The sequence below is a fragment of the Hippichthys cyanospilos genome, chromosome 17 (genome assembly GCF_059441005.1).
Source record: "Hippichthys cyanospilos isolate Australia breed blue-spotted pipefish chromosome 17, RoL_Hcya_1.0, whole genome shotgun sequence".
Taxonomy (NCBI): Eukaryota; Metazoa; Chordata; class Actinopteri; order Syngnathiformes; family Syngnathidae; genus Hippichthys; species Hippichthys cyanospilos.
In genome coordinates, this window is record NC_142385.1 from 2,143,924 (window position 1) to 2,171,599 (window position 27,676).

Sequence of the window (27,676 nt, forward strand, 5' to 3'; positions counted from 1 at the left end):
GTGATCCCCCCTACTTCGCGGTTAATGGGGGGTGTCAACCCCCCGCAAAGTCTGAAACCCGCGAAGTAGGGTATCAGTTCCTAGATTTTTATGTACGCCCCAATATAGCCACAGTAACCATCAACAATCCTTTTTTTTTTTTGTATCTTTTGCATATTTTATTTCCTTTCTCCTATCCATTATCCTTATTAACATTATTGTATATTCATTAAATAACTAATATTACTTAGTTTGCTGAGAATGTGTTCTCAGGACTGGTTATCTGCACCAAGACTCCGGTGAAAGAGTACGCAAGTAATCACGTTGAACTTCAACTAACATATAAACATCTATGAATTTACTGTATTTTTAACCGACATTAAGGAGTTAGCAACAACTAACAAGAACTACTAACTATAAAGTGCAACCTCTATACAAACGAACACATAAAAAGAATAAACACGCATCGCTTACGAAACATAGGCAGTAGCGTGCGTTATCAACATAAATGATAATAAACTCTAAATATGAGCTTACGTTGTCATTAACTACGTCACCGTAACGAGCTGAATGACGCACGGAGAATGTAAAACAGGAAATGGAAATGCAAGGCAACCCATCAAATTAAAAGTATACATTTCAAAATAAGTTAACAAACTTCACGAACTCTAACGCTTGAAGAATTCTTAACACTTATCAACAGGCATTAGTTATTTGATGAATACAGTACTGTATAATGTACTTTTTTGCTTTTATCATTTTTTTTCCATTTTTGCACATTTTTTAAATTATTTTTTATTTTGAAATATTTTTAATTTTCCTGGAAAAACCCGTGAAGTACTGAGACCGCAACCCTCGTTTATATGCGTTCTGGAGCTGGCTGCGATAGCTGAGAATACATGAAGTAGCGCCCCCTCTTTTCACATAAAAAACATTTAAACGTGAAAAGTCTTCATCCTATACATATTATTTAAGACAATATTACTGCAGTACACATATTTACTTAAATCTTAAATTATTAAACCTTATAAAACCTTATACTGAGAGAGAGCGGGACAGAGAGAGAGAGAGACTGCTCTGCTGCGCTGGAGCACCTCATCCACAAAGCAGCTCAGATCAAAGAGCATCGTACTCATATGGCTCAACAACGTGGGTTTTATTTTCCTTACAACTTCACAACTGAACGTAGCAATTCCAAAACAATAAACTGAAACGTATTTCTATTAATGCTCACACCGTCGTCGCCCATCTGAACAATGTAAACATCCCCTTGCTTAGCTGTCCCGTGACATGCCCGCTCCAACCACAGCATACAAAGGACCTCCGCTTGCTTACACATGCACAGATGAAATGCACCCTCATGCACATCAGCCCAGCTGCAATTAGACATTTAAAACAGAACTGTTCCCCTTTTCCTTTGAAGTCTCGAGCAGCTACGGTCACATTAGCAGCGGCCCGAACGCTGTATTAAAATATAATATGTACGTAATTAAAGATTATTACAATGGAGAGTTTACTCTTGAAATACCATTTTATTATAAAGAAAAATCTAGGTAAGTCATTTTCAACGGTCTGGCGAAGGTCTGCTCCTCTCTCCCGGACAATGTGCGTGTGTGTGTGTGTGTGTGCCTTTTGCTGTGAGTGCGCTTGATGACTGACACGAACGTGCCTTTGGGGCAGGAGCTGAGGCGGGAGTAGATCAAAACTCTACAGGCACGCACCTTATACCTCATGAAGCGCACCTCGGCGCTGTTGTTGTCAACCCACACGCAGAAGAGGCAGAGACAAGAGGAGCAGAGGCGATGTTCACCAGACCATTGGAAACCTCTTCCCTAGATTTTTTTTTATAATAAAATGGTATTGTAAGTGTAAACCCTCCATTGTAACCATCTTTAATCATGTACAGATTGGGCTTAAATTTGTCGTCTGGGCCGCTACTAATATGACCGCAGCTGCGCAAGACTTCAAAAGAATGGGCTTTTTCCGTCGGCAGTCGGCAATTAAGCTTGCTAAAGCAACTTCCATACGGACGAGCGTTTTATTATGAGCCATAACAACTGGCTTTGCTGAATTGCCAAAGGTGATTGCAGCCGTCCTCTAATGTTTGCCTCGTCCTTAAAGTAGCAAACGGTGGATTCGTTGACTCCCAAATGGCGGAGCACAGACGCATAACTTTTACCTTTGAGAATTATCACCTTCTCAGCAAATGTCATCATTTTTTGATGGCGTTGAGGCTCAGTACAAGCCTTCATGGGAGCAGCACACTTGTCAGCCATTGCAAAAAGTTCAATACGTAACGAAAAAAAAAATCCTTGAAGTAGTGAATCTGCGTAATAGAAAAAAAAACGCAATGTGGTGAATCCGCGTAATGGAAAAAAAAATCTGTGATGAGGCGAATCCGCGATAGTAAAACCACGAAGTAGCAAAAGTTCACTGTACATTGAAATACAGGAATTGAAAAAAAAGTTCAATTCCTCCAATTAAATTACCAGACAGTGCAACCATTACCTTGGGAAAATATATTGACAAGAATTTTTCAAGAAGTTTTGAATGACCATTTGAAAGTATATTCCAATAGCAGATAAGGACAATGGTGAGATTTGAACCTGATCTTCATTTCCTGAGGCATCCTCGGCGAAAGATTGCTTGTTTTACTATTTCTACCAGTGTTTTTATATATGATTCCTAATTATTGCAATAGTAAATTTGATTTTTTTGTGTCAATTAAGAGATGATTAGCCAGTTGATGTGACCTAGCTTTGACCAGAAAATGTTATCATGGATATAATATTTCAAATGCATTTGGCCACTTTATACATACATTTTTCATGATATTTTGGTGGTTGAACACAGTTTTGTTTGGATTGTTTTGTTCTTAACCATTATTATATTGAACACATGAACACTATTCGGTATTTATGAGTCACTCTAAATGAGTGCTGCTTGCATTTATTGCGCAGGGAGCCATTCTACATTTCCTGAAATTTTAGAGCCAATATCTTTTTTCCAAATTTAATGGTTGCGATGAATATTTGAAAGATGCATGTACAAGAAATTGTAAATGTTTTTTCCTCAAAATGACAGCATTTCATTTGCTGTAACAAATCACATTGACTTTTTCAGTAAATTCACATAAACTGCATATGCCTAAGTATTTTGGAATTTTGTGTGTGTGTGAGAGGGTGGGGGAGTAGTAGGGGGGGGGTCACTTCTTTTAAATTTCTCTTGTAAAAATTACTAATAAAGCCTTTTGTATTATTCACCACAGTCTCACTGGTAACAAACAACAATCTTCCCTTAAAACCCATCGTATGATGCCTCCCTTCCTCTTGGCTAAGGATGGCAACACCTCAGTGAATCGATCATCCAAAACAGGTGGGTAGAAACATGACTTTGCTCTTTAAGACAATCAAAACAACAAAGCCACATGGCACACTTATGCACACGTGGGCATTTTCCATTAAACAAAACATTTTTATCTGCACCAATTCTGAACTATTCTGAAATACAATAGGCAGAGGTGGGCACTTCGTCAGCACTGACGGACTGTCCGTCACCGATGGACACCGGTTTTGCCGACGGACAGTTGAATGACAGGAATGCCTAAAAGCAATGGCAATGCCCAAAAACAATGGCGAAGTAAAAATCCTGGAAGGGTAACTTTTAGTCCACCACGCCCTTTTAATTGAAATTCCATTGTCTTGTATGATTTTCTGCTGTAGTTGCTGCAGTTTTACAGTGTAAGTGTGAATTTCGTTAAAACTTGTTGTTGTTCTGGTCTGGCTGCATTTCCGGAATCTGCTACCAGTCAATGCTGGTTGGTGATGAAATGAAGACCTCTTGGACTCAGGCATCTTGGTTGGAAAAAGATGTATTCTATAGTTTCATACTGCTGATGTTAACGCTAGCTCAGCCAAGATGGCGAGTGCCCACATTGCTCTTTTGTTCTTCCTTTAAAACTGTTTATGTCCTCCTTTAATACTCAAATTACATATCAGGGGCAAACATTCATTGGTCAAGATGTCAGATTGTCAGGGGTCCAGCAACCCCCCAGCCCCCAAGGCAGACCTTAGCCTTTGTCTCTGTTATCTGATTTAAAAGTTATACTGACAAATCTACTACAAAGAGGTTTTAGCAAAATATTGAAGGAATTAATGAAAGCAGTGGTGGAGTGTGCATTTCACACTGAGGCCTTCAGTGATTAGGCCCCCTTAAAAGCACAAGTACACATGACTGGGCTACACAGGCTATTTTCTGTGGCATTTAAACCTCAATAAACCCGCATTAGCAATTGAAACTTATCATTATACGTGATACTGCCAGAACTTAAAATAATTAATAATAATTGTAGATTATTTGTCCACAAAGTTTTATGAAGTCCACCAAGTGTCATGTCGGTGTGGCATGTTGGGGCAGATTTGGGAAGGAGGATTCAAAATGGGGGGAGGCAGGATGAGATGGGCTCAATAAAATGATTTATTACTTGCAGAAGCTGGGCGAAAAACAAAACACGAGAGCTACACTAAAGCTGGAACACGCTCATAACAGGTGACACAAATTACACTAACGACAGACACCAGGGAAAAACAATGCGAACCCAAAAGCAAAATAATTCAAACTCCGCAAAATAGTCACAACAGGAAAAACCCAAACAGAATGTGACACCAAAAGCAGGCAAGCTTTAACAAGTTTGTACGCTAGATTACAAATCTCACTTTATTATAAGAACATAAGTTTATTTCTTTACCACTAATTGAATGTGAACAATATAAAGTTACGAAAACATATGAAAAATGAAAAAAATAAAATGCTCAACTCACCAAATCACGCGTCTCCCACTTCTTTCAATACAAAATCCATTCTTCTTTCTTTCCTCAGAAAGACTTTAATGACTTGCTTGTAGAGGTTCTATATTTCATTTCCAATAATAAATCCTTTTGTATTGACAGGGACGCCAATGATGAGAGTGGCGTCGGTCCAATTTCTGTTTTGCTCTTCTTCAGCCATTGTGGGTTAAAAAAATAAGCCGGAGTAGATTTGAATTTTCTGCTAAATGTCCGTGGGTCTGGCTTTGATGTACGCTATGCCTCATGATTGCTGTTAGCTTACGGTTGAGCAACATGCTTTTTTCTTTTTTTTAATCAATAACTTTAACTACATTGTGGATCAATTTAGCACCGCCTTGGTGCAGTGAGAATCCAGTCATGTCACATTCAATGTGAGTCCTCTAGAGGGTGAACTTATGGCTCCATTGACTATTACAGCTGTCTATTAAGCATTAGGGCCACTGACGTATCCATCTGCACTTGAGGGGAAGCCCGTGCCGTGTTGATGCGCATGCCCTGGCTTCTAGCGAAGGCAGATTTCACACAGTTTAGCGACACAAAGTAGCTGAATTCTAATTGGCTAAATAATTATTATAGTTAATTGGAGTTATGATAGTATCAGGTTATTTTAGGCTAGCAGAGAAGGCCTTGCTGGCCCTGACAGTCCCACCACTGAATAAAAGTGAATGAACATCCCAAAATACACTTGATGAGTCATATTCAGCCTTTAGTCAAAGTGACAATAGTAGGTTTACAGCAGCATCAAACAGTGGAAAAAGACAAACAACTTGGTGAATAAAGCAGCCAGTAAAATTCACCCCTTATCATTTACAGTTACAGCATGGTTGACTTATTGACTTACCAGATTTATTATTTATTTGTAGTTGCTTCCTTTCTTAGTTCTGGTTTCAACCAAAGCTCATACAGTACACACTCTCACCGACCAAAAGTTAAAAGTAATGTTTAGAATTAAGTGTTGAGATTTTTTTGTGTTATTTTGCATATTAATTGTTTTAAATGAAAAAATATATCACTAATAGAGGATTCTGGGATGCAAGGCGGTCACCCTTTCATGCAACCAATTTGCATTTTGCCATGGAACAAGAAATGCAAAATGCATGTGTTTTAAATTCCCTAATTAGTCTTTTTTTGTTTTTTTTAGTGAATTCAACTGCAGCAATACTTTGTTTTACTTATAGTGTATGTAAAATATGAAATTTAGACAAATTAAAACAAGTCAAATTTAGACCAATGATAATGAAACCGTTTTCTAAAAATGTGTTATGGATAACCTCGGAACACGAGCAGATTCAGGACCCCAGGAAGCAGATTGACAATGAGAGTTTATTAACTGAAAATGCACGCCAGGCATGGAAACAAAAACAGTCCCAAAAGTATCAAATCAAAGTCACAAATTACAAACCCAAAGTGTCTTGACGAAGAAGAACGCGGGATGAGAAAACAAGAGACATGGCGAGGATACTTGAAGCGTGGTGAAGCAATAACTCGGCAACAAGCTCTCCTGCGCCGGTCGGTTATATAGCCTTCATGGTGCACTGTGAAGTGAGCCTAAAAGACATCCTTTATGACAAGTGGAACTCAGCCTACACAATAAGCACAACTTAAAAGCAAAAAACACAACAAAATGTAAGATAGACAGGTATAAAGAGATAGCCGACATATCAAATCACGGCCATTCAAGTCACGTTAATGTCATTCAATGGAAATGATTGGCAGTTGCATCATACATGTTCTCTGATATTGTCTCAAAAGAGGGATACTATACATGGCTTAATATTGTGTTTAAATTGCAGACTAACTACAAAATTGTAGATTTGATGTTATTTTTTAGTTTAGATATTAAAACGGAAAAAAAATAGCTTAGAAACAAATGGCAAATTTCACCCTCCAGTGGTGGTGGATGGATGGAAAAAAAATAGCACATTTCGTGGTGAGTAAAGTGTTAAAGGGTGGGCAAAATACAATGATGAACCAGGAAAAAAAAATGTACATTTTGCCTTCTAGCGTGACGGAAGGGTGGGCAAAAAATACACTGTCCAACTGACAGGCCTATGATTACAGTTTTGCCTAGCTCGAAAAAATGACAGACCAATGACGCACAGGGGGGCAGGCCTCTGACGAATGTCGGATCAACAGCAAAATACTGTAAGATGTCCACCTCTGACAATAAGCATATGTTTGTCTCCTGGACTAAGTTGATAACAAGACACCATGGGCCATCAATATCATGAAGAAGTCGAAGAAAACGGACAATCCAAAGGCTTTTGGTGTCCGCCTTGAGAACTGTCAACCTGCAGTAAACCACAAAGTAAGTCCACTGGCAAATAAACACACACACACACACACGCACACGCATACACACACACACACACACACACACACACAAAACAATTGTATGACACACTGTCCCAATGAATGCTCTTTTCTATTTAATTACCTGTGACATCCGCCATGCCTTAGTCATCAAATTTACATATGTGCGTGTTATAGTTACGATTTCCATTCAGAATACCTTTCCTTACAGTCTGAATACTGAAGTGCAGACAACTGTGTTAATTGCTTCGTGTGGCACTTTTGAGGTAAAAAACTCAATTTCCAAATTGATTTGAAAATTAAAAAAAAAACAAAAAAACTCAAAGCCTTATAAAATAGCTACATTAGTGACATTTAGTGGTCACCTAGGATTCATAGCTACAACCCTCAAAATGATTACACTTATTTTGTTGTATGTTTCCACAAAACAAGAACATTCAGTCCTACATTTGTATCTGCCTAATTTCTTTGGCAAATGCTATTGAAAAGTAAACAAATTGTCAGCGTTCTCAACCTTTTATCAGTGATGCACTGCCGATGAAATACTTTTTTTCACCTGTCTCTTCTAATAAAGACTTGTAAATCAAGAAAAAAAATATAGTGGTTGTAGTGGATCATATCTTACATCCCGTCCATGGACTATTTATTGAGACAAATCAAGTCACTTGTATTTCCAGTTTGTTCCCCAGATTGTGGAGATGTGTATTGATGTGATCGAAGCAAAAGGTCTAGAGTACATTGGGATCTACCGGGTACCAGGAAACAATGCCACGGTGTCCAACCTGCAAGAATATCTCAATAAAGGTTTTGATATCAACACTGTTGAAGAGGTGTGTCAAATGATTGTTGGAATCATTTTGTGATCAAAGAGATCATTTGAAGTGGGCATCAGAAAAATAAAATTCCTTCCTCATCTGTCTTCACAGAGATGGCAGGATTTGAACGTAATCAGCAGCTTATTGAAGGCATTTTTCCGAAAACTGCCGGAGCCACTGTTTACCGATGGTGTGTAAAGACATTCTTGAGTTATGTGGTAGTAATAATGAGCGTCATTCAATATATTTAAAAAAATAAAGCTAACATATCTCTTTGCAGACAAATACAATTACTTCATTGATGCCAACCGGATAGAAGACAAAAGGGAGCGCTTGAAGACTATGAAAAAACTGGTATTTAGTTTTAAAATAATTACTCAACATTACTCAGACCAGATTGCAAGTCGTCTTTCATTATATTTTGTTTTCTTCCAGATACATGATCTCCCAGATCATTATTACCACACCCTCAAGTTCTTGGTGTGTCACCTAAAAAGGGTGGCGGATCGCTCTGAAAAGAACAAGGTATCCCTACATTTGAAGCGATGACAAGCTCTGAGAAATGTACAGCACACAAATTTTAACCATTAAGGATGAATTTAATTTTATGAGTGGATTTGGTAAATGGACTTTCACTTATATAGCGCTTTTCGACTTCGGGTACTCAAAGCGCTTTACACTGACTAGTAATTTACCTACTGTTGACACTAGCTGGCTTTATATACCATTTCCAGATGGAGCCAAGAAACCTGGCTCTCGTGTTTGGTCCGACACTGGTGAGGACATCAGAGGACAACATGACAGATATGGTCACCCACATGCCTGACCGCTACAAAATAGTAGAGACACTAATCCTACACGTGAGAATGAATAACTTTCTCCACCATTGCAACATAAGCAACAGTAAAACCATCAAAGCCAAACATACTCTTGAAAGTTGGTTAAACTCTAACATGTTACTGCTTAAATGCATTTATTTTCACTGATTTAGTATAATGTGTCAATGAAAATATGTTCCAAATAGAATTGTCGAAGTTATGGCATTCGATAAATTATAAAATTTTGTCACATCGTCATGTATTATCCTCATACAGACATGGTCAAAACTGTTTAAAAGTATAAGACCATCACTCACAAATTAACAAAAAAAAAATCACATCAGAACAAATATTTTCTCACTAGAGGTTAGTAAGAAGTAGCTCCACCATTCTTGTCAGTCATATGCAGTGCTTGTCAGTTATATTTTGCAAAGCCCCCCAGGACAGAGAAAAAATGCCCCCCCCCCCCCCCCCCCACACACGCACACATCCATTTGCCACGCATACCTTAAAGAAGAATATTATCCATTAAAAAAATGGCAAAAGTACACCTAAAACTATAACTTTTTTTTAAATTGACCCAATTTAAAAGCGATATAGAATAACTTTCAGCAACTTTTAACTTTTTTTTCAATAATTAAACAAATTAAAGGTTTGTGCAAGCCAGGGGTGTCAAATACAGTGGGCCCCCAATTTACGAACTCCCTCTTTTACGAACTGTTCGACTCACGAGCATGGACTGTGGCGTTTTTTGTCCCCCTCTCACGCACTAACCTTTCGTCTTACGAACAATCCGACATGCCGGTCAATGTGTTTGTACAATTATTATCGCTTTGCTGCATCAACGAAATCAAATGTTCACGCTTTAAGGTAACGCTGAACGCTATTGTTCTTACAATGTCACAGTCACTGTCTTTGTCACGGTGTCAGTCACGGAGTCACGGAGATGCCGATATGCTATTGGTCGATTAAGTTCACAGTCCCGGTCTCACTCACGGAGATGCGGATATGCTATTGGCCGGCGTCACGTCAAACACAGAAATGCCGATATGCTATTGGCCGAACGCCTTCATCTAGCTTGATGGCACAGCTGGTCGGGATGAAAGGAAGGAGAGAAAAGAAGTGAAAAACGGAAGGAAGGAATGTTGTGAAGACTTTGCAAACTTTATCTGTTAGACATGGCTTCTAAAATTGCTAGTGGCGATAAAGGAAGAAGTAAGAGGATGATGACAATAGAAACGAAGCAGGAGATAATAAAAAAAATACGAAGGAGGCGCACGCATAGTTAACCTTGCTCGTGAGTATGGCGGTAACCGCTCGGCAATCTTCTAAGGGCAAGACTTTCCTTGCAATGGGACGGACCTCGGTCAACAACAAAATGGAGAGGCTTCTTCTATTATGGATTAAAGAGAAGGAAATCGCCGGTGATATGTTCTAGTTTGAGAAAAGTTCTTGTTTAAGAAAATAAATCAATAAATTCTGCGGGTTGGTCTCTGCTCCCCTCCGCCTCCACCCAGCTCAAGTCACGTCGCCCCAAGGAAAATGTCATTTTTCCTTTGTATATTTATGTTATTTAATTTAACTGTCCAGTAGAATATGTTACTAATTTTTAATATGTGTATAAAGTCGTGATGTTTTTACCTAAGGTTTTTGTACGCGTTGCACGCATTCACTAATTAACATAGGTTTGGATTGCCCATCATACGAGCAGTTCAAATTACGAGCGTAGCCGCTGAACGGATTAAGTTCTTAACACGGGGGCCCACTGTATATGGCCCAGAGGCGGGTTCTGGCTTTAATAGGCTTAATACGGCCCACGTGATAATTTTGTATAAATGTAAAAATTAGTTGAATTATTTAATAATTGAAAAACTTTAAATGTTTCATAATTATTAGTAATGTTAATGGTTGATGGTAATGTTAATGTTTTATGATTAATTTTGACATTGTGCTCGTACTATTTTGGACAGTAATGAAATATACTGATACATTTGAAGTTGTTGTGTTCAAGTTATATAAATATATACCGTGATTTTATTGGTCTGGGCCACTTGGGAATAGATTTTCTTCCATAAGGCCCACAAGCTAAATTGAGTTTGACTCAATCTTTGCTCTAAGAAAAAAAAAAAAAAGGTGCATCAAAGTGCCTGAAAATAAAAGATGACAATCCTTATTTTATCCAATTACACTTCACATGGCAAAAACAAATCTTTTTCTCTGGGGTCATCCGCGCCCCCCCTGGCATTGCCTGGCGCCCTAAGGGGGCGCCAGGCAATGCCCCACTATTTGAGAAAGACGGCCTTAATGTGATATAATAGGTTATTGTAGCACCTTGCAGTGATGTTGTCCTTGTTTATTTTTGTAGTGTGACTGGTTCTTCTCTGGTGGAGAACTTGATAAGCAAGAGCTAGTTTCAGATGAGGAACTGCAGAATGTGCCAAACATTGACCACCTGTTGTGCAACATTGGCAGACCAGGTATGCCAGGAGAATCACCAGGTGAGTTATCGGGATATGATTTTGTCATGAGAAATTCTGCAATCCACTCATTGCTTAATTGATATGAATTGCTATACTGCATCCCAAATCAATATACGTCAATATAAATCAATATAAGTAGAGTGTATTTTGGCTGTACTGTACAGTTGACTTTTGGATTTCTGTGGGTGTTTTTGCACAGTATGTATAATCTGTTTCCTTGGATAGCATCAAAATGAAACGTATCAGACTAAGTAAAAAAAAATAAAACTTTATGCTGTTGTTTTGGGTTGGGGCGGGGGGTTCTTTTTGCTAATGAAAACCACCATGGAAATACCCGTTTTCAGCCACTGCCGTTTGATAGGTCAGCAAGGTGAAGGGACATTTTGACTAATTTCAGTCGACAGCAGGGAGCAGTGATGCATAAAATGATACTCGACTGCTTGGATGGCAGAAAACAGCTGAAATAGTTGTCTTAATTTTTTTTCCCTACAAACACAATAATAATCATTCAGTGCTGTGCGATCTGTTTCATTAAATTTTGGAAATGCATTTTTAAACACATCTGTAGTGTTTGTAGTGACTATAACACAAGTCAGCAATAAGGTGTCTCATGTTCCAATTTATTTGCTCGTAATTTGAAAAGAAAAGAAGTAGTGGTCTGGTCTTTTTTACAATTTTTTTCCACATGTTTTAACATAAATTTTTTTCAATTGATGCATTTTGTTGCTTAGCGGTATGATCATCAAACAGTGCTAAATCTGCTATTCATGGTTTTTCTTTGCAAAAGAGCTCTATGGACTGGTCTATGGAATGTTACTTTTTTTTCTTCAAATTCTCAGGGACTGCAATATTGTCAATGTGTTACTTCAGAATTAAATTATTTAAAGTTAGAAATAAATATTTACAATATATCTTATACAGTGTATGAAATGAACACTATTAATTGACACAAATACTGATTACTCTAAACACTTTTAATATTTAAAAAATTGGCCAGTTTGACCACCACCATAGCAGGAGAGGTTAGATTAGAACACAAGAATGGTGCCCAACTTTGGCCTAAGATTAATACCAGTGTTATTTATTTATTTGTTGATGAAGGAAATCTGAATAACCATCAGGTATTGCTGATTGACCTTGATCCATGTTTGATGATGCACAGACCTCAATTCCTGTTACTGCAGGCAACATTTTTTTTATTTTTTTTTTTACAGAAAAGGCTGTCTGGTGCGACACAATGTTAAGAGTTATGCTCCAACCATAAGTAAACACCTGGATTTGTGGATTTGTCCACACAGGACAAAATTGTTGTTACCCGTCAGTTAAAGAATGAATGACCCACAGTGGTTACAAAAATAAATTGGATCTGAAAAAAATTGTAAAAAGTAGAAATTTAAGGAAAATTAACCAATGAAAATTGTGTATTAACACAATTTATCCATCCATCAATTTTTGTAAAGCCGCTTATCCTCACAAGGTCCAGGCTTGCTGGTGCCTAAACCAGCTGACTCGGGGCAGTAGGCAGGGGACACCCTGAATTTGTCGTATCGTGGGTAAATGACATACTGTCGGTTTAAAGCAAGCTACATTTTATTTCAAACAACTTACGTGAAGTAGTACAGTGGTGCACTTATTCAACACTTGTCTAGTTCGCCAACATAAGCATAACAACAACCGGTCGGGTGCTCATCCTGTTACGTCTTTCAGAGTAAAAGCATGACAGCTACTACCACATCTCCCTTTCTTGAAAACTATAAAGACTGTAGCAATTACCATGACAATTCAAAAATCAATCTACAGCAAAACACATGCATGAAATAGATTGTTTGTTACGCAAATAGAAAAATGCACTCATGACTCTTCTCAAGAAAAATAACAAAAATAAACACTGTCAGATATCTCTGTGAAGGCAAGTAACACAAATGACAGAACTTTAAACATTCAACAATGTTTCTTTTTTTCTTTCCACCCCCCCCCCCCCCCCCACACACACACACACACACACACAAACCTCACTAGTCCAGTTTTCTCACCACTCTGCCACACTTAGTGATATGGCCCTGTGTATGCGTACGAACAGGTGAGTGACAGACGGGTGTGCGTAACGTGGAAGGCTGAGTTGGGGTCGACTCCGAGCGTTCTGGAGAACCCACTTAGGGTCAATTGGTTGGAGTAGTGTGCTGGGTGTCGGTGTGTGTGTGTGGCATGTGCGGAACAGTTAGTGGAACAGTCTCTGAAAAAGGGACAAGATGGTGTCTGTTCCTCCTGACAGTGCCTGAAGGGCTGTCCACAATATATGAACGTGGAGCAGAGTGGGAGAAAACCACTGTGCCTTGAGACTTCATATCTGTGATCCACGCTGGTTGACCTGGAGTGAGTTGACTCAGATTCCTCACATGGTGTCTGTTGTTGAAACTTGCAGTGTCCTTACCTTGCCTCAGCCTTTCTCTCGCTGCAACGACTGTGCCGTCTGGAACCTCTGGGTCCAGAAGAGATGGATGCTGAGGCACTGGGGTGGGCAGTCTCCTGCCCATAAGGAGTTGAGCAGGACTGTATCCGTTTGCGATCGTTGTAGCTCTATGTGCCAACAGAGCCAGATACGGATCCCTAGCTTTCTTCAGCAGCTTTTTCACAGTCTGCACGTGGCGCTCTGCTTCGCCGTTGCTCTGAGCGAACCTAGGGCTGCTAGTAGCGTGAGTGAACCCGTAGGCTGCTGCAAAGTCCTTGAACTCTCGACTAGAGTACTGCGGAGCGTTATCCAAAATAAATATTTCAGGCACGCCATGTCTGGCGAATATCGATTTGAGATTAACAATAATGTCCTGAGATTGAGTGGGTGTTAGTTTTGCGATCTCTACAAACCTAGAATAATAGTCCACGACTAGTAGGTAAGTCTCTTGGTTGAGTGAGAATAGATCTGAACCTACTTTTTGCCAAGGTCTCTGCGGAAGCTCATTGGCTATCAACGGCTCCACCGGGTTGGCACGTTCTTTGATGCATGTGCTGCAATTCCTCACCAGCTCGTTTAGTTGGTTGCTCAATGCTGGCCACCATACAGCCTCTCTGGCGCGCCCCTGGCATCTGGTCATGCCCTGATGTCCCTCATGTAGTGCATCGAAGACAGAGCCGCGCATTGCTGTAGGGATAACTAGCCTGGAACCTCGGAGCAGTAGTCCATCCTGTACCGTAAGCATGGCTCTCTGTCAGGCCAGTAGGCCTAAACTGGACCCGTGAGCTTGCTGTGGTCAGGCCATTTTTTCCGACAGTATGACATGACCTCAGAACAAACTCTGTCTTCCTGCAGGTGTTCTCTCAGTCGTGCCATGTATGTTGGGCTGGCGGGCATGCTCAAGATGATTTCCCCCGCGTAGATATTGGTGTCTTCCATCAAGTCTCGGTCTGTCGGTTCCAAGCTTGAGTTTTGACTGAAAAATGAGGGTAAGAGCGTATCGGCTGTGAACAGGTTTTTGCCAGGGGTGTAAGAGATAGTGTAACTGTACCTCATGAGACGGAGTCGGAACCGCTGGATTCTGGGAGGAAGCTCGGTGAGTGCCTGGTGACCTAGCAGGCTGACAAGTGGCTTGTGGTCGGTCTCCATGGCAAAATGTCTTCCAATAAGATAGTCCCGGAAACGCTCACACTCCCAAGTCAATCCTAACGCCTCCTTCTCCACCTGGGCGTACCTCTGTTCTGTCTCTGTCATAGAGCGCAACGTGTACGTGACTGGTTTCCACTGGTTCTTCTCTTTCTGTAGGATGACTGCCCCCAATCCGTACGAAGAGGCGTCTGCGACAGCTTCAGCTCTTTGTTGGGGTCGTATAGAGTCAACATTGGAGGCGTAGTGAGATCATTTTTCAGCTGATCAAACGCTCTCTGTTGTGCACAACCCCAGACCCACTGATTCTTTTTCGTGAGGAGGTCTCTCAACGGCTTGTCTTTTTCACTCAGGCTTGGAATGTACTTTCCCAGCTGATTTAACATTCCCAGGAAGCTGCAAACTTCACCTGTGTTGGACGGCTCTCTCATGGACATGACGGCCTTTACCTTGTCTGAATCTGGCTGCACTCCGCCTGCAGACAGAATATGACCCAGACACCTGACTTCGCTTTTGCCCAACTCACACTTCTCCATGTTTAGTGTGACGCCGGCTTCCTGGAGCTTGCTGAGGACTGCATTTTGTCTGATGTCTTGCTCCTGTTGATCTCTTCCTCACACGAGAACATCATCCCTGTGACATACAACTCTCTGTAGTCCGTCGATAATCATTGACATGCGCCGCTGAAAATGTTCTGGGGCTGACGCTATGCCGAAGTGCAATCTGTTAAAGTGGAAACCGCCAAAGGGCGTTATGAACGTGGTGTATAGTGACGATTCAGGGGACAATGGGATTTGCCAGAATCCTCTGTTGGAATCTAACTTGCTTAAGACCTTCGCTCCTGCCAGAGAGCCAATAGTCTGGTCCACTGATGGCAGTATGTATTTCTCTCTGCAGACTGCATCGTTGAGGCGGGTGAGGTCGACGCAGATGCGCACTGAGCCGTTCTTTGTGGGCACTGGAACCATGCCCGAACACCAGTTCGTTGGCTCTTCCACTCTGGATATAACACCAATGTCCTCCATTCGCTCCTCTTTGACTTTGTCGAGTAAGAGGATGGGGACCCGTCTTGGTGTGGCCAGGGAGTAGGGAATGGCGTCTGGCCTTAGTTTAATAGTGTATGGCTGCTGTATCATACCCAACCCCTGACACAATTTTGGGTAGGATTCTTCCATAAATGACTTGTCTATGCTGTCTGCGCTGTAGACTAGTTTAAGCTTTACACTTGCGGGTCTGCTTAACAGGGCTACATTTAAGTCATCGACAACATACACGTCTTCCTGTATCACCTGCTCTCCCTTGCATAGTGACTCTTTGTATCTCCCTAAAACAGATAGAGGCATGCGACCCGGACCAAATAGTGGTCTGTCTAGCTTGGCTAACTGAGTGTCACCCCCTGTAATAGCATGGAAGATCTGGGCTGGGATAACTGAAACATCAGCTCCTGTATCTATCTTAAACCTGACTTTGTGGCTCCTAATAGTCAAGTCAGCAAACCATGGGTCTAAGCCTGCATCTACTGAGCCTAGGAATAAGGGAGTGGCATCATGACTGTCTGTCTCTACAACATGTACAGTTTTGGTGGACTTACAAACTTTACTGTAATGACCCCGTTTACCACATGTGTGACATGTGACGTCTCTGGCTGGGCATTGTGCTTTGGCATGGCCAGGTGACTTTCCACATCTGTAGCATGTCTGGCGATCCGATGATGGTGGCTGTGGCTTTGCTGACGAGTGCTTTTGGTGCTGAGTGTTCTTGGGTGTGAATAGTTTATGTCTCCTGCTTTTCGTTACTGCATCAATGTCCATCTTGCCCTCTCCTCTGAGGTTGGATTGCTGCCTTTTTATCACTTCAGACTGTCTTGCCATGCTGACTGCTTTCTCCAGCGTGAGATCAGTGTCTAACTGCATCCTCTCAGATTAACTGGTGTCTCTGAGCCCCACCACAATGCGGTCTCTCATTAACTCGTCGTGGAGTGCCCCGTAGTTGCAGTTTTCACACGTTGCATACAGTGCAGTAATGAAGCCATCCACAGCCTCGCCTGGTTGCTGCACTCTCTGATTGAATTTTGCTCTGTCATATATCACATTCTTTCTGGGCACAAAGTACATTTCAAAAGTGGTCTTCACCGAGGTGTAAAGCTGTCTCTGCGCGTCGGTTCATTCTTGACCCCGCAGGATGTCATCTGCTTCATCCCCCATGCAGTAGATCAGCTTGTTCACCTGATTAGCCTCCGTGCTTAGATGGAGGTTGCTGGCAAGTCTGAATCTCTCGAATATCTCGAGTATCCACCGTTCCCAGCCCTGGGGCTTTGAAAAGTCGAACGCCTCAGGTGGTTGTATGGAGAACGTAGCGCTCGGAGGAACATTGGCATTCGCCATTAGCTGAGGAGGTTGTTGCTGCGCTGCGGGAGCAGCCGCGCCGTTGCCGCCTTCGGACATCGCGTCTCTCGCTGACTTTATAAAACTCTCCTTTCAGGTCCAAAAGTTGCTCTTTGTGCACTTTTTACCGCTGCCCAACTTCTGACACCATGTCATATTGTGGGTAAATGATGTGCAGTCGGTTCAAAGCAAGCTACGTTTTATTTCAAACAACTTACGTGAAGTAGTACAGTGGTGCACTTATTCAACATTTGTCTAGTTCGCCAACATTAGCATGACAACAACCGGTCGGGCGCTCATCCTGTTACGTCTTTCAGAGTAAAAGCATGACATGTACTACCACAGAATTGGTTACCAGCAAATTGCAGGGAACACAAAGACGAACAACCATTGAGGCACCCAATCCCATTTAAGGACAATTTAGTGTGTTCAATACATCGAGCATGCATGTTTTTGGTGTATGAGAGGAAGCTGGAGTGCCCGGAGGAAGCTCATGCATGCTCAGGGAGAGCACGCAAACTCCACACAGGAAGGCCGGAGCCAGTTGGATTTGAATTTTCACCCCTGACGTGCTAACCACTGCGATACCCCATGAGGCAAACCACCATCCCAGTTTCTTAATAAGATCTTAACAAGAATTTGATCTTCCCTCAAGAAGTAAGGTTAAACCCGACCCCTTGTAAGTTTTTTTTTCTAATTTGGCTTTAAAGTTGGGCGAAGATGTATTTACTTCCATTTTTTACTCTCAATATATCTGAAACTAATAATCCAGTAGAAACCAACAATGTTTAATCTGTCACCAAATATAGAGACAATGATAAAAGTCTTATCTGCAAAATGGGGCTCCTCCACTCTTCAAATTTGTATTTATTTTTGACAAATTTAGGGAGATGTTTAAGTAGCCAATCCTAGATTATACTTCAGACAACCAACATGAGATCAAATGACGACTTCAAACCAAAATGAATGACTCCATGTGTCTTTTCAGGCATGGTTTAAGACTTTGTCTAATCATGGTTTGTCTAATCATGAGTGACATCAATCAAAGTTTAGGTTTAATTATATACTGTAAGATTTAAGTAAATATGTGTACTGCAGTAGTTCCACATCCGAGCAGAGCCTGTAGCAAATGCATTTATGATTTCCTCGTCCTTCTAGCATGCAAGAAACCATCACAGCACGCCTCACTGCAATACAGTATAGCTTTTTTTTTTTGTCCTCAAAAAATCTGTGAAAGACTGAGGGCGCGAAAATCAAAGCGCAAAGTAGCAAGGGATCACTGTATTTGAATCCCCTAGATTGCAATTTATTTTGTTTCAAAATATTTCTTTACTGCTTTTTTTCCCTAGCTGGAACAGTGGATCAGCTTCTTCGGTAGGACCAGGCCTTCCTTTTGTTTTTTTGTGTTTGGTGTTACACTGTGTTTCATTTGTCATTTTCTTTCCATTAGTCTTTATGTTATGCAAAACAAAACCACTCATCAGTGTTGCAGATCTCAAAGGTGAACTCTAAGCTGTCTCAGTTGCCTAACTACAGAAAATGTTAGATATTATACTTCTCCTGAAAAGTTACAATGAGTAGTAGGAATAATTGCAAATCTGTAAAAACCTGGGTTGGAAACAGAAGGTCACAGATTGAGCCCCGCTGCAAACTAATGCAAATTGATGTCTCTTTTGCATTCTTACATGTGTGATCTGATATTCTTTGTAGTGTGTAACAAAACTCAACACCAAAGAATGAATTTAATTTCCCCTTGGGACATTGTGAGAAAATATATACAATTATTAATTAAATATTATTGCTCTCTGTCTGTGTTGTTATTTTTAATCAAACATTGATGATGTATAACTTATAAATAATACAATTTTTTTTGTTTCTGTTGTTATTGCTTCCTGACAGAGTCCACCACCAGCGATTCAGTTAAACCAAAGGTAAGCAAAAATAAGTCATCATTACTTAACTGGAACTCAAACATTTGAATGACAGAACCTGAACATGTTTCAGCTTGGTTTGAGCTCAGTGAAAGACCTGATCACCAGGGACAGCCCTTCTAAGTCCTTTGTGACATGCAAGCGTAAAAATTGCCCCAATGGCTATCTCCCAGGCAGCACTTCAGATGAAGTCTCTGTGAAACCCAGAAACTCCGGGGAAAAAGAACAAATGGATGGCAAAGAAATGGCTCGACGAGACAACACCGAACATTGTATTCTAACTCAAGAAAGAATCAGTGCCAATAAAAATGGAGTAACTGTAAGAAAATACACCATGGGAAAAGACTGTGAAATGTGCAATATGATGGGAAAAAAAATTCAAGCTGAAAAACACCCCAGAACCTTTTCGCAGATTTGTCCAAACAGATTCCTCTATTCACACAACCACATAAATTACACATACCCAAGACCTTTAACTGTAACCAGTCCTCACAATTTGACAAAGGGACGATCCAAACTCCCTTTGTGGATTTTCCCAACAAGTCTTCCAGGGCTCTTCCAGGCTTCAAAAAATCAAAGCAATCTGCAACCAGGCTGGAGTCAGCCAGTGTCAGCATTGAAAAAGAAATACAGAGGTAGAAGGACTAAGGCATTGTCAATGAACTTTGGCCTGAGCCATAGGGACGATATCATGAGGGAATGGAAAGCAGAGCAAGTGGAAGTCATCACATTTAATGAGGTAGTCGTTGGTCATCATAAATCACAAATAAACCCAGTCCCTGGTTTTGTCCAAGGGGAAAGCTCTCATTCATTATTAGTTGATCACAACTCCCCAGCATCTTCGTCTGTTGTTTGGCAGAACCCAGGCATGGATATATGGGATAAAAGGAAAGCCTGGCGTTGCCACGCTGTGGTTGTTTAACACATTCACTCAAATTTACTCCCCATCATGTTTCAGCTAGTGTTAAATTGGAGTAATTAATTTGCCTTGAAAATTTGTTGGCATATCAAGTTTACTCACGTGTCTGAGGCAAAGACATTAGATCAGTGTCAACTCAGTGTTGGATGATGGTATTTTTTGGTCAACAACTAATGCACTTATTCTGCTCTTTTAGCAGTCATTCACTCCTTCAAACACACAACAAAGTGTGTGTTTATCTATATACAGTGGTACCTCTACTTACGAATTCCGCTTGCTACAAAAAATTCAGCTTATAAAACACCTCGGTGGAAAAATATTGTCTCTCGTAACGAGAAAAAATTCAAGATACAAAAAGCGACATTGTTGGCATATGAGACACCAGCGCTCATGCCAACATGACCGCAATATAATATGTTATCATAAACCGTGATAGGGACCATATTTGTTACAGTTTGGGAAATTGTGATGCATTTTTACTATCGGTTAATATGCCAACTTGCCCACAAACAAGACACTAATTTTTTGCGGTGATGTTTACTTTGGTTTTCCACTTTTCAGCTTTACTCGTTTCATCCACACTTCCCATCAAAATTTTACACCATATAACTAACAAACATAAAATTGACATTCGCTATGGCTAACATTGTACATATTCACATAAAAATGTGTATGTAACATACCACTTTAGGCTGTCGCGTCTGACATTCACGTTGGCACGTCATTAGCACTGTAACAATTCCATCACACAGGAAGCACTTTGCATGACCCCAAACTGTACTTAGGTAAACTTACATGCTCAAAATAATCTAAAAAATAAATATTATTTCTTCTGTGGACTTGTAAATGATTCATGGATTTCTGTAAATGTAAAATTAAAATTTACAAATTGAACATCCTAAAAAAAATGTCTCTTTCTCCACTCGTTACAAACACACCAGCACCATCTCAAGGCAAACAAGTGAACAGCATTAATATTGTCAACTGCTACAGTAATGTGATTAATTTGAGAGGTTTAGTATTTTTTTTTAATTATTATCTATATAACATTTTATTATGAACTAATGTAATTCTAATATACTAGTATTTCTTACAGAGTTTGATGCATTTTTAGAATTCATTAACATTCATTTAAAGGGTTTAGAGGCATTTTGGGGGGCCCTGGAACTGATTAGGGCAGTGGTCCACAACCCCTGGTCCCGGTCCGCGGACCGGTACCGGTCCATGGATCAACTGGTACCGGGCCGCATGAGCTGCACCCAAAATAATGTTTTGGAGATGATTTAGTTTAATGCTGGTGCACACCGAACGGGAAAGAGGCGAAAAAGCGGAGAGTTTTGTATTGTAGTCAATAGAGTTCATGCGACTGGGCGCGAATGCGCGTCGGGCGATGGACGATGGACGCAAATGGAGCGACGCAAATGGCCGCGCGCGGTCACGAGAAGCGAAATTTCGCCTTTCGCGTGGTTACATATTTTTTTTTAACTTTTTTCGCGTTTCGCGTCATGACAGCCAATCAATTTCGGGAACATTCAACGGCTAACGCAGGGGGCAGGAATGAATCATGGCGGCCGCTTTGCGGTCGCCAGGAGCGATCCAACGCGGCCAGCTGATCTTTCAATACAAAACAGAGCCAAGCAAAAGCACTCACCTGGCTTGTAGAAAGGCGGAAGCGAGAACTTGGGACAACTGGTATGTGCAGCGTTTGCTTCACTTAACACCTGTTAAACCGTAGTTACTGTGCTAAGCTAACGATAGTGCAGCATTGTCAGCACAATATTTAGCATGGTCTCAGCCACTTGTTTGCGACATTGAAACTTTTGTCGCCGCCTCTGGCCGCTGTTGATATTACATACGTAGTGAGAAGGATCATTGTAGCGGGATTTCCGCAGATTGTTGTTGGTTCTGTCGCTCGCCGTAGGCTAGGGGGGAACGCAAAATAAGGCGGAGCTGCCGAGATGCACCATTTAAAGGCTAATCACTCAAAGTCTGTGTCCGACTTGACAGATTCTTAAAATGCTGAAAAGGTGACCTGGAAAACTGTTGCATTAATTATATATCTCAGAAACCTGATTCCCACACTTTGTTGCAACTGTACATGAGGTTAAATGTGGCACAAGCTGAAGTTTCAATGCCAGGTCACTATGTTCAAAGATGTCCAAATGACAATGAATTACATTGTTCTTGTTGTTTTGTTTTCTATCATGTTATACCTACCTTAATTCTCCAAGTACAAGTTGACCTCGCTTTTTTACTTCAATTTGGGTGAATTTTACAAAAATGCAATGATAAATCTAACCCCAACTTTAGTGGTTACATAGATCATTGCTGCCCAATTATAACACATGCTGTGCGTTATTAAAATGATGAAATTAGAGTACTTTTTGATGCATTTCTTCATCATATATTGAATAACATACTGTTGCGGTTATGTGGGGAGGGGGTGGGGCAGAACAAGACAAATAAAGCAATGTACGCATACGCGTAGTTAATTTGTCGAAAAGCCCTAAAAGTCATCATGACTATCTGAAATGCCAAATAGCTCACCCTATCTCCTTGTCAATTGTTCAAACATCCTCATTTTCCATGGGTAGTCATCTTGGGACCCAACCAATTTGTTTGAAATGGAGGTCTTCAGAGATGATTTGCTGATCATCTTATTTGGGATGTTCTTTAGCCAAGTGATGACTGTTGTGAGATCAGAGAGTGGAAGGTTGCCCTTCACTGTTTCTCCCCCTACCTGCTGACATCCATGTTTGTTCAAGCACACATCCAAGAGCTGAAGGAGACAAGTCTAGCCATCTTTTCCACTGGAAAAATGATCCACTCAGCTTCATTGTTGGCAACAAGAAGCAATAAGGCGACGCTTGACAAAAGTGCATTTCTGCAATCAAATCAGAGGTGTACACTTGTCCTCAAAATTATTCAAATCCTAGAAATGTCTTTTGTTTTTTTTTTATTTATGTGACAAAACCTTTTCATTTATGCATGTTTCTTCAGGTGTTATATGTGACAAACAAGTAAAAGATTTAAAACAACAAACAATTGAAGAAACACGAAGTCTAATAGGTATTTTATTGATGGAAAACCAAAAAAATACTGAGTACACCTTTTTATCCAGTATCTTCTATATTATTTGACCTATTCAAACCTTGCGACCCTTATATGTTAAAGATTGTTCTTTCCACTGCCATATACGTACTTCCTTTTACCTATTAATTTATGTTTTTGCAATTCGAATACCCACACATGTTCCACTTTTTTCAGTTTTTTCCTTGTATGTTCTACATTATTTGGCCTATTCACACAGTTCCAACTTTATATGTTAAAGATTGTTCTTTCCATTGGCATTCACTTCTTTTCACACTTTAAGTTATATTTTTGCAATTTGAATACCCACACAATTTGCCCTTTTTTTCAGTTTTTCCCTTGAATTTTTTACATTAATTTGCCCTTTCAAACCCTTCCTGCTTTATAAGTTAAAGATTGTTCTTTCCACTGTCATACACTTCCTTTCACCGATTGATTTACATTTTTGCAATTTGAAAACGCACACAATTTCCACTTCTTTCAGTTTTTACTTTGTGTCTTCTATTTGGCCTATTCAAACCGTTCCAACTTTGTAATATTCACATCTCTTCACAGAGTTAACCCATTCAAACATTTGACATCATTCTACCATTCAACGCCTCTCCTTTCAGCACTTACACCTTCACATGCAATTTCTCCAGGAATCGCACATTTTCGAGTTAATAATCGAATATCATAGGTTTTGTTTTTTAAAACTACCTGCAGACCACTCCTCTATGTGTCAACCTTCATTCTGCATTCCTCCTGTAGAATTCTGTAGAATATTGGCCCATTAGAATTTGAGACTGTCATCCCTGCCTGTTCAAGTGTTTCTATTAGGACCATAGTTGGGGTCTGACAGTTGATGTTAACATTTCACCCTACTTTCCTGGCATGTTTGAGTGGCACCTTATAATTGCCATGCCCACTGAGGGCTTTAACAGTGTTGAAACGCATGTGGTTGTTTATGATGCTCTGGATGGTTGCCACAGGGATACCAAACTGCTTGGAAATGGTCTGGTAACCTTTTCCCTTGCTGTGGACACACACAAGATTCTAACACAGGTCCTGCTGCAGGTCTTTCTTCTTGACCATTATGTCTAGATGCTTAGTACAACCGTGAGACTTTTTTTCATTTGGACTTTTCAAAAATTATTTTATGTTCTTTTTTTCAACATTTGTTTTAAAACATGCGTATATTCACCTGCTGAAATCTTGAAATAGCATTTAGCATCAACATGTACACATTTGGGACATTTTTGTTGAGGTATTGACAGGGGTATGAATAATTTTTTTAACATAACACTTTATGGAAATCTATCAACAATATCAGTTTGAAATTAAAATTCTTATGAATAAAGTATTGTTTCCATTCATTGTTTGTTGTTCATACATGACTCACAAAGAAAGTAAGAAATAAAATCAGTTTTCACAGACACACAAAAGAAAATTAAAATTCACAAGAGTATGAATAATTTTGAGGACAAGTGTAAATTATCAGTTTAAGCCTTGTACATGACATGATTTTACTTATTTTGAATCATTATTCAAATTAATGTTATTCAAGCACTGATATGTGGAGAAAATTGGTCTGTTTTGAGTTATGCCGTTATTAGTCAACATCCCCTAATATAGGGTTTTAAAATGAGAGAAAAAAAACGAACGTACTCGGAGAAATACGATAATCCATACAATCCATGACCCCAGAACCAAGGTTGTAAAGGGAATCATGTATTAGGTTGTTATCATTATGTGCTTGTTTCTTGTCTAGAATAGTATGCATTGCTATCTGTCTATGCAGTCCTAGTTTATCTCACCCCAGTCCTTAGATAAAGCTGTTAACGAAGGAAAGTGTGTTGGTGGTGCCCCGCTGGCTCTTTTTGTTATGTCTTGTAATGTGCAATGCTTTGCTGAATGAATAAAAAAGCAGGCGGGGACGCTTGAGCGACGAAAATGCTATTGGCAACGCATGAGTATGTACGCCAAGCTTTTCCCTTTGCCTAGGCGGAGAAAAGTCAATCTTGGCTGGTCTGAGTTACTATTTTGCTGTTTAGCAGCAGGGCTTGTCTTAGTCTACTTTTAAAGATAACCCTGACATAAATTGGTCTTTCGAGCCGGATGGTTAAAACGCCTTCTCCGGTGGACGATTGACGATGACTGAACCAATCCGTGCACCGTTGGAATCTGTTGGATTCTGGAAGCCCTCCTTTCCACAAGGCCAGACGTTGGACACCACTCACCGGAGGAACGCAAACACCATCCAACGAACCAGAGAGACTCGACATTGGAAAGATTGCAGGAACAAAAAGGTCAGTCTGCCCGGTCCATCGGACCTTAAACGAACGGTCCATCTGACCTTAAATGAACAGTAGAGGTCAGCCTGACAAGTCTGACGGGTTCAGTCTGAACAGTCCATCGGACTTTAAATGAAATGGTCCATCGGACCTTAAACAAACGTCTTGACGGGTTCAGTGTAACGAGTCTGAATGGTCCTTTGGATCTTAAAAGAACAGTCCATCGGAGTAAAAACGAACGGTCTGACCTAAAAAGAAAAAGTTTAACATCCGGTGCAAAGTTACTGATCATTTCTGTGAGGTATGAGTGTGGGATAAACGTGGAGAGAATGTCCTGAGTGACGGGAAATCTAAAACTGGTGAAACGGTCATGTATAAACACCTGCGGAGATCTGCTTTTCGATCTATAAGCTCGGTATCCGAAACGACACCAGACACGTAGCATTTTTCCCGTAACAAAGGAAACATAGTTAATCATGAGTAACAAAAATAAGTCCTCTGAGGTCGCAACTTGGCCCAAGGAGGCGGAATGGGAAAAGGAATGTTGTTACACTGTAGATGAGTTGAAAGAAAATGTACGTTCAGCAGAAATAGAAAGTACTACGTAAAAATGGAAAAACCAATACAGTTTTTCAGGGGATGCAGATGACTGTCGTGAATTGGAAAAAGTGTTGAGAAAGTTGTTGCTGAAGGATAGAGAAAAAAGGATAAACATGATGATAAACAACAGTTTAAACACAAGGCTTTAGTTGATACAGCCAGACAGAAATGAGAGATGAAAGAGGCGGACAAAAAAAAAATAAAAGAAAGTAGAAAATGATCTGACTACAGCCACTGCCTTGTCAGCAACTAATGTAGCCAGACAGGAAACCCAAATTAATGGTGGAAAACAGACACCAACAATTGAGAGTTTATATTTGAGAGTTTATACCTGAGTTTACCACCATATTCTTAAATCTAGACACCTGAGGCTTTCAGAGGCGGAGTTAACAACCAGGCAAGACCGTGGCCACGGCAGAAGACCCCTATTCGGGACTGGGTCTCAGCTCCACATCTGAGTACTGAGGGTTGACATGAACCCAAAGGAGTAAAGCCATTTGAAATGGTTGTGTGCAAAAAATGTGTCTTGTATGTGCTTTATAGAGTCTGCATATACGTTGTAAACTGTATGTTGTGTGATGTGGATCTGCATGTGTATCTGTCAGTTTGCTGGTGTATAACTATTGGTGTTACATGTTTGTATGTTAGATTGTTAGAATTAAACAATGAAATTGGTTGAAATTGGGCTAAAAGACATTGTTAGCTCATGCTTTATCTAGTCTGCATGCTTAAAAGGCATGGTTCTATCCTTAGATAGAACTGTTGACGCACGAAAGTGTGAGCCGGGACCTTGGCCCAGCTGCCGGTGGCGCCCGGCTGGCTCTTTTGTTGTGTCTTGTAATCTGCTATGCTTCTATTCAATAAAAGCCAGGGGGGAACGGCTGGGCAGTGGAAAACTAGCGTTGGAAGACCCACGAGTTACATTTGCCCAAGCTTTTTTCCCTATGCCGGCATAGAAAAGTCAATCTTGGCTGGTCTGAGTTACTCTTTTTGCTGTTTAAGCAGCTAGGCTTGTCCTAGTCTTCTTTTCTGAGATTTCTCTGACACCAATTAGACACCAAACAAAGCTGCTTGCGGGAATCGCAGATAATGGGACAAAGCAGGGGCTCGGAGAGCAGAGGTGGCAATCAGAGGCCTCTGCCTCCCTTTTTACCGCAACTGCAACTTACGAATTTTGTAATTTATCCTCCACTTTCTGAAAACAGGAATGTGACCCTTCTCTGCCAACCACACCTGTATAGAAAATTGCATAGATACGTGATAGGGAGTTGTATTTCATGATCCAAGTTGCAAACCCTGCATGTTAAGACAAAAAGAGGCAGAAAGGGCAGAATTATTTTTGTATACTGGCCCTGCTCAAAAAACAAGAACATAAAAGCAGAGGAAAGCCTGGCACCTTACAAAATATGAATCTAGAAGGTAGAAGATTGATGCCTTATAGTGTAATAACTGTTTGAAGAGATTAGCATGATAGTATCAGATTTTACAGTAAAATAGATTCAACTGTGCCAAAGGAGGAAGAACCAGTTGAAATGTTAATTGTTTGATATACTATAGTTTGTAAGAGTTTTCTAAAAACTAATCGCATTATGGTAGATAATGGATAAACTGGCTGAACATATTGACAGCAGC

The 27,676-nt window shown here is 40.4% G+C and overlaps 1 protein-coding gene across 4 annotated transcripts in view; it reads left to right on the plus strand.

Annotated features, from left to right (window-relative positions):
* LOC148409212 (rho GTPase-activating protein 23-like) overlaps positions 1-27,009 on the plus strand; it is an 80,873-nt gene extending 53,864 nt beyond the window's left edge. For 3 of the 4 annotated variants that reach the window (XM_088438266.1, XM_088438265.1, XM_088438267.1), the window contains 10 exons: positions 3,248-3,354; positions 7,022-7,134; positions 7,817-7,969; positions 8,066-8,144; positions 8,235-8,308; positions 8,390-8,479; positions 8,689-8,814; positions 11,138-11,270; positions 19,131-19,162; positions 19,236-27,009. In XM_088438266.1, coding sequence (XP_088294392.1) covers positions 3,248-3,354; positions 7,022-7,134; positions 7,817-7,969; positions 8,066-8,144; positions 8,235-8,308; positions 8,390-8,479; positions 8,689-8,814; positions 11,138-11,270; positions 19,131-19,162; positions 19,236-20,084 — 1,756 coding nt within the window. In that variant the 3' untranslated portion in view covers positions 20,085-27,009. Of the gene's footprint in view, positions 1-3,247; positions 3,355-7,021; positions 7,135-7,816; positions 7,970-8,065; positions 8,145-8,234; positions 8,309-8,389; positions 8,480-8,688; positions 8,815-11,137; positions 11,271-18,580; positions 18,606-19,130; positions 19,163-19,235 lie in introns of all 4 variants that reach the window. The other variant, XM_088438268.1, reaches the window with a different exon arrangement.
* Positions 27,010-27,676: the final 667 nt, after the last annotated feature.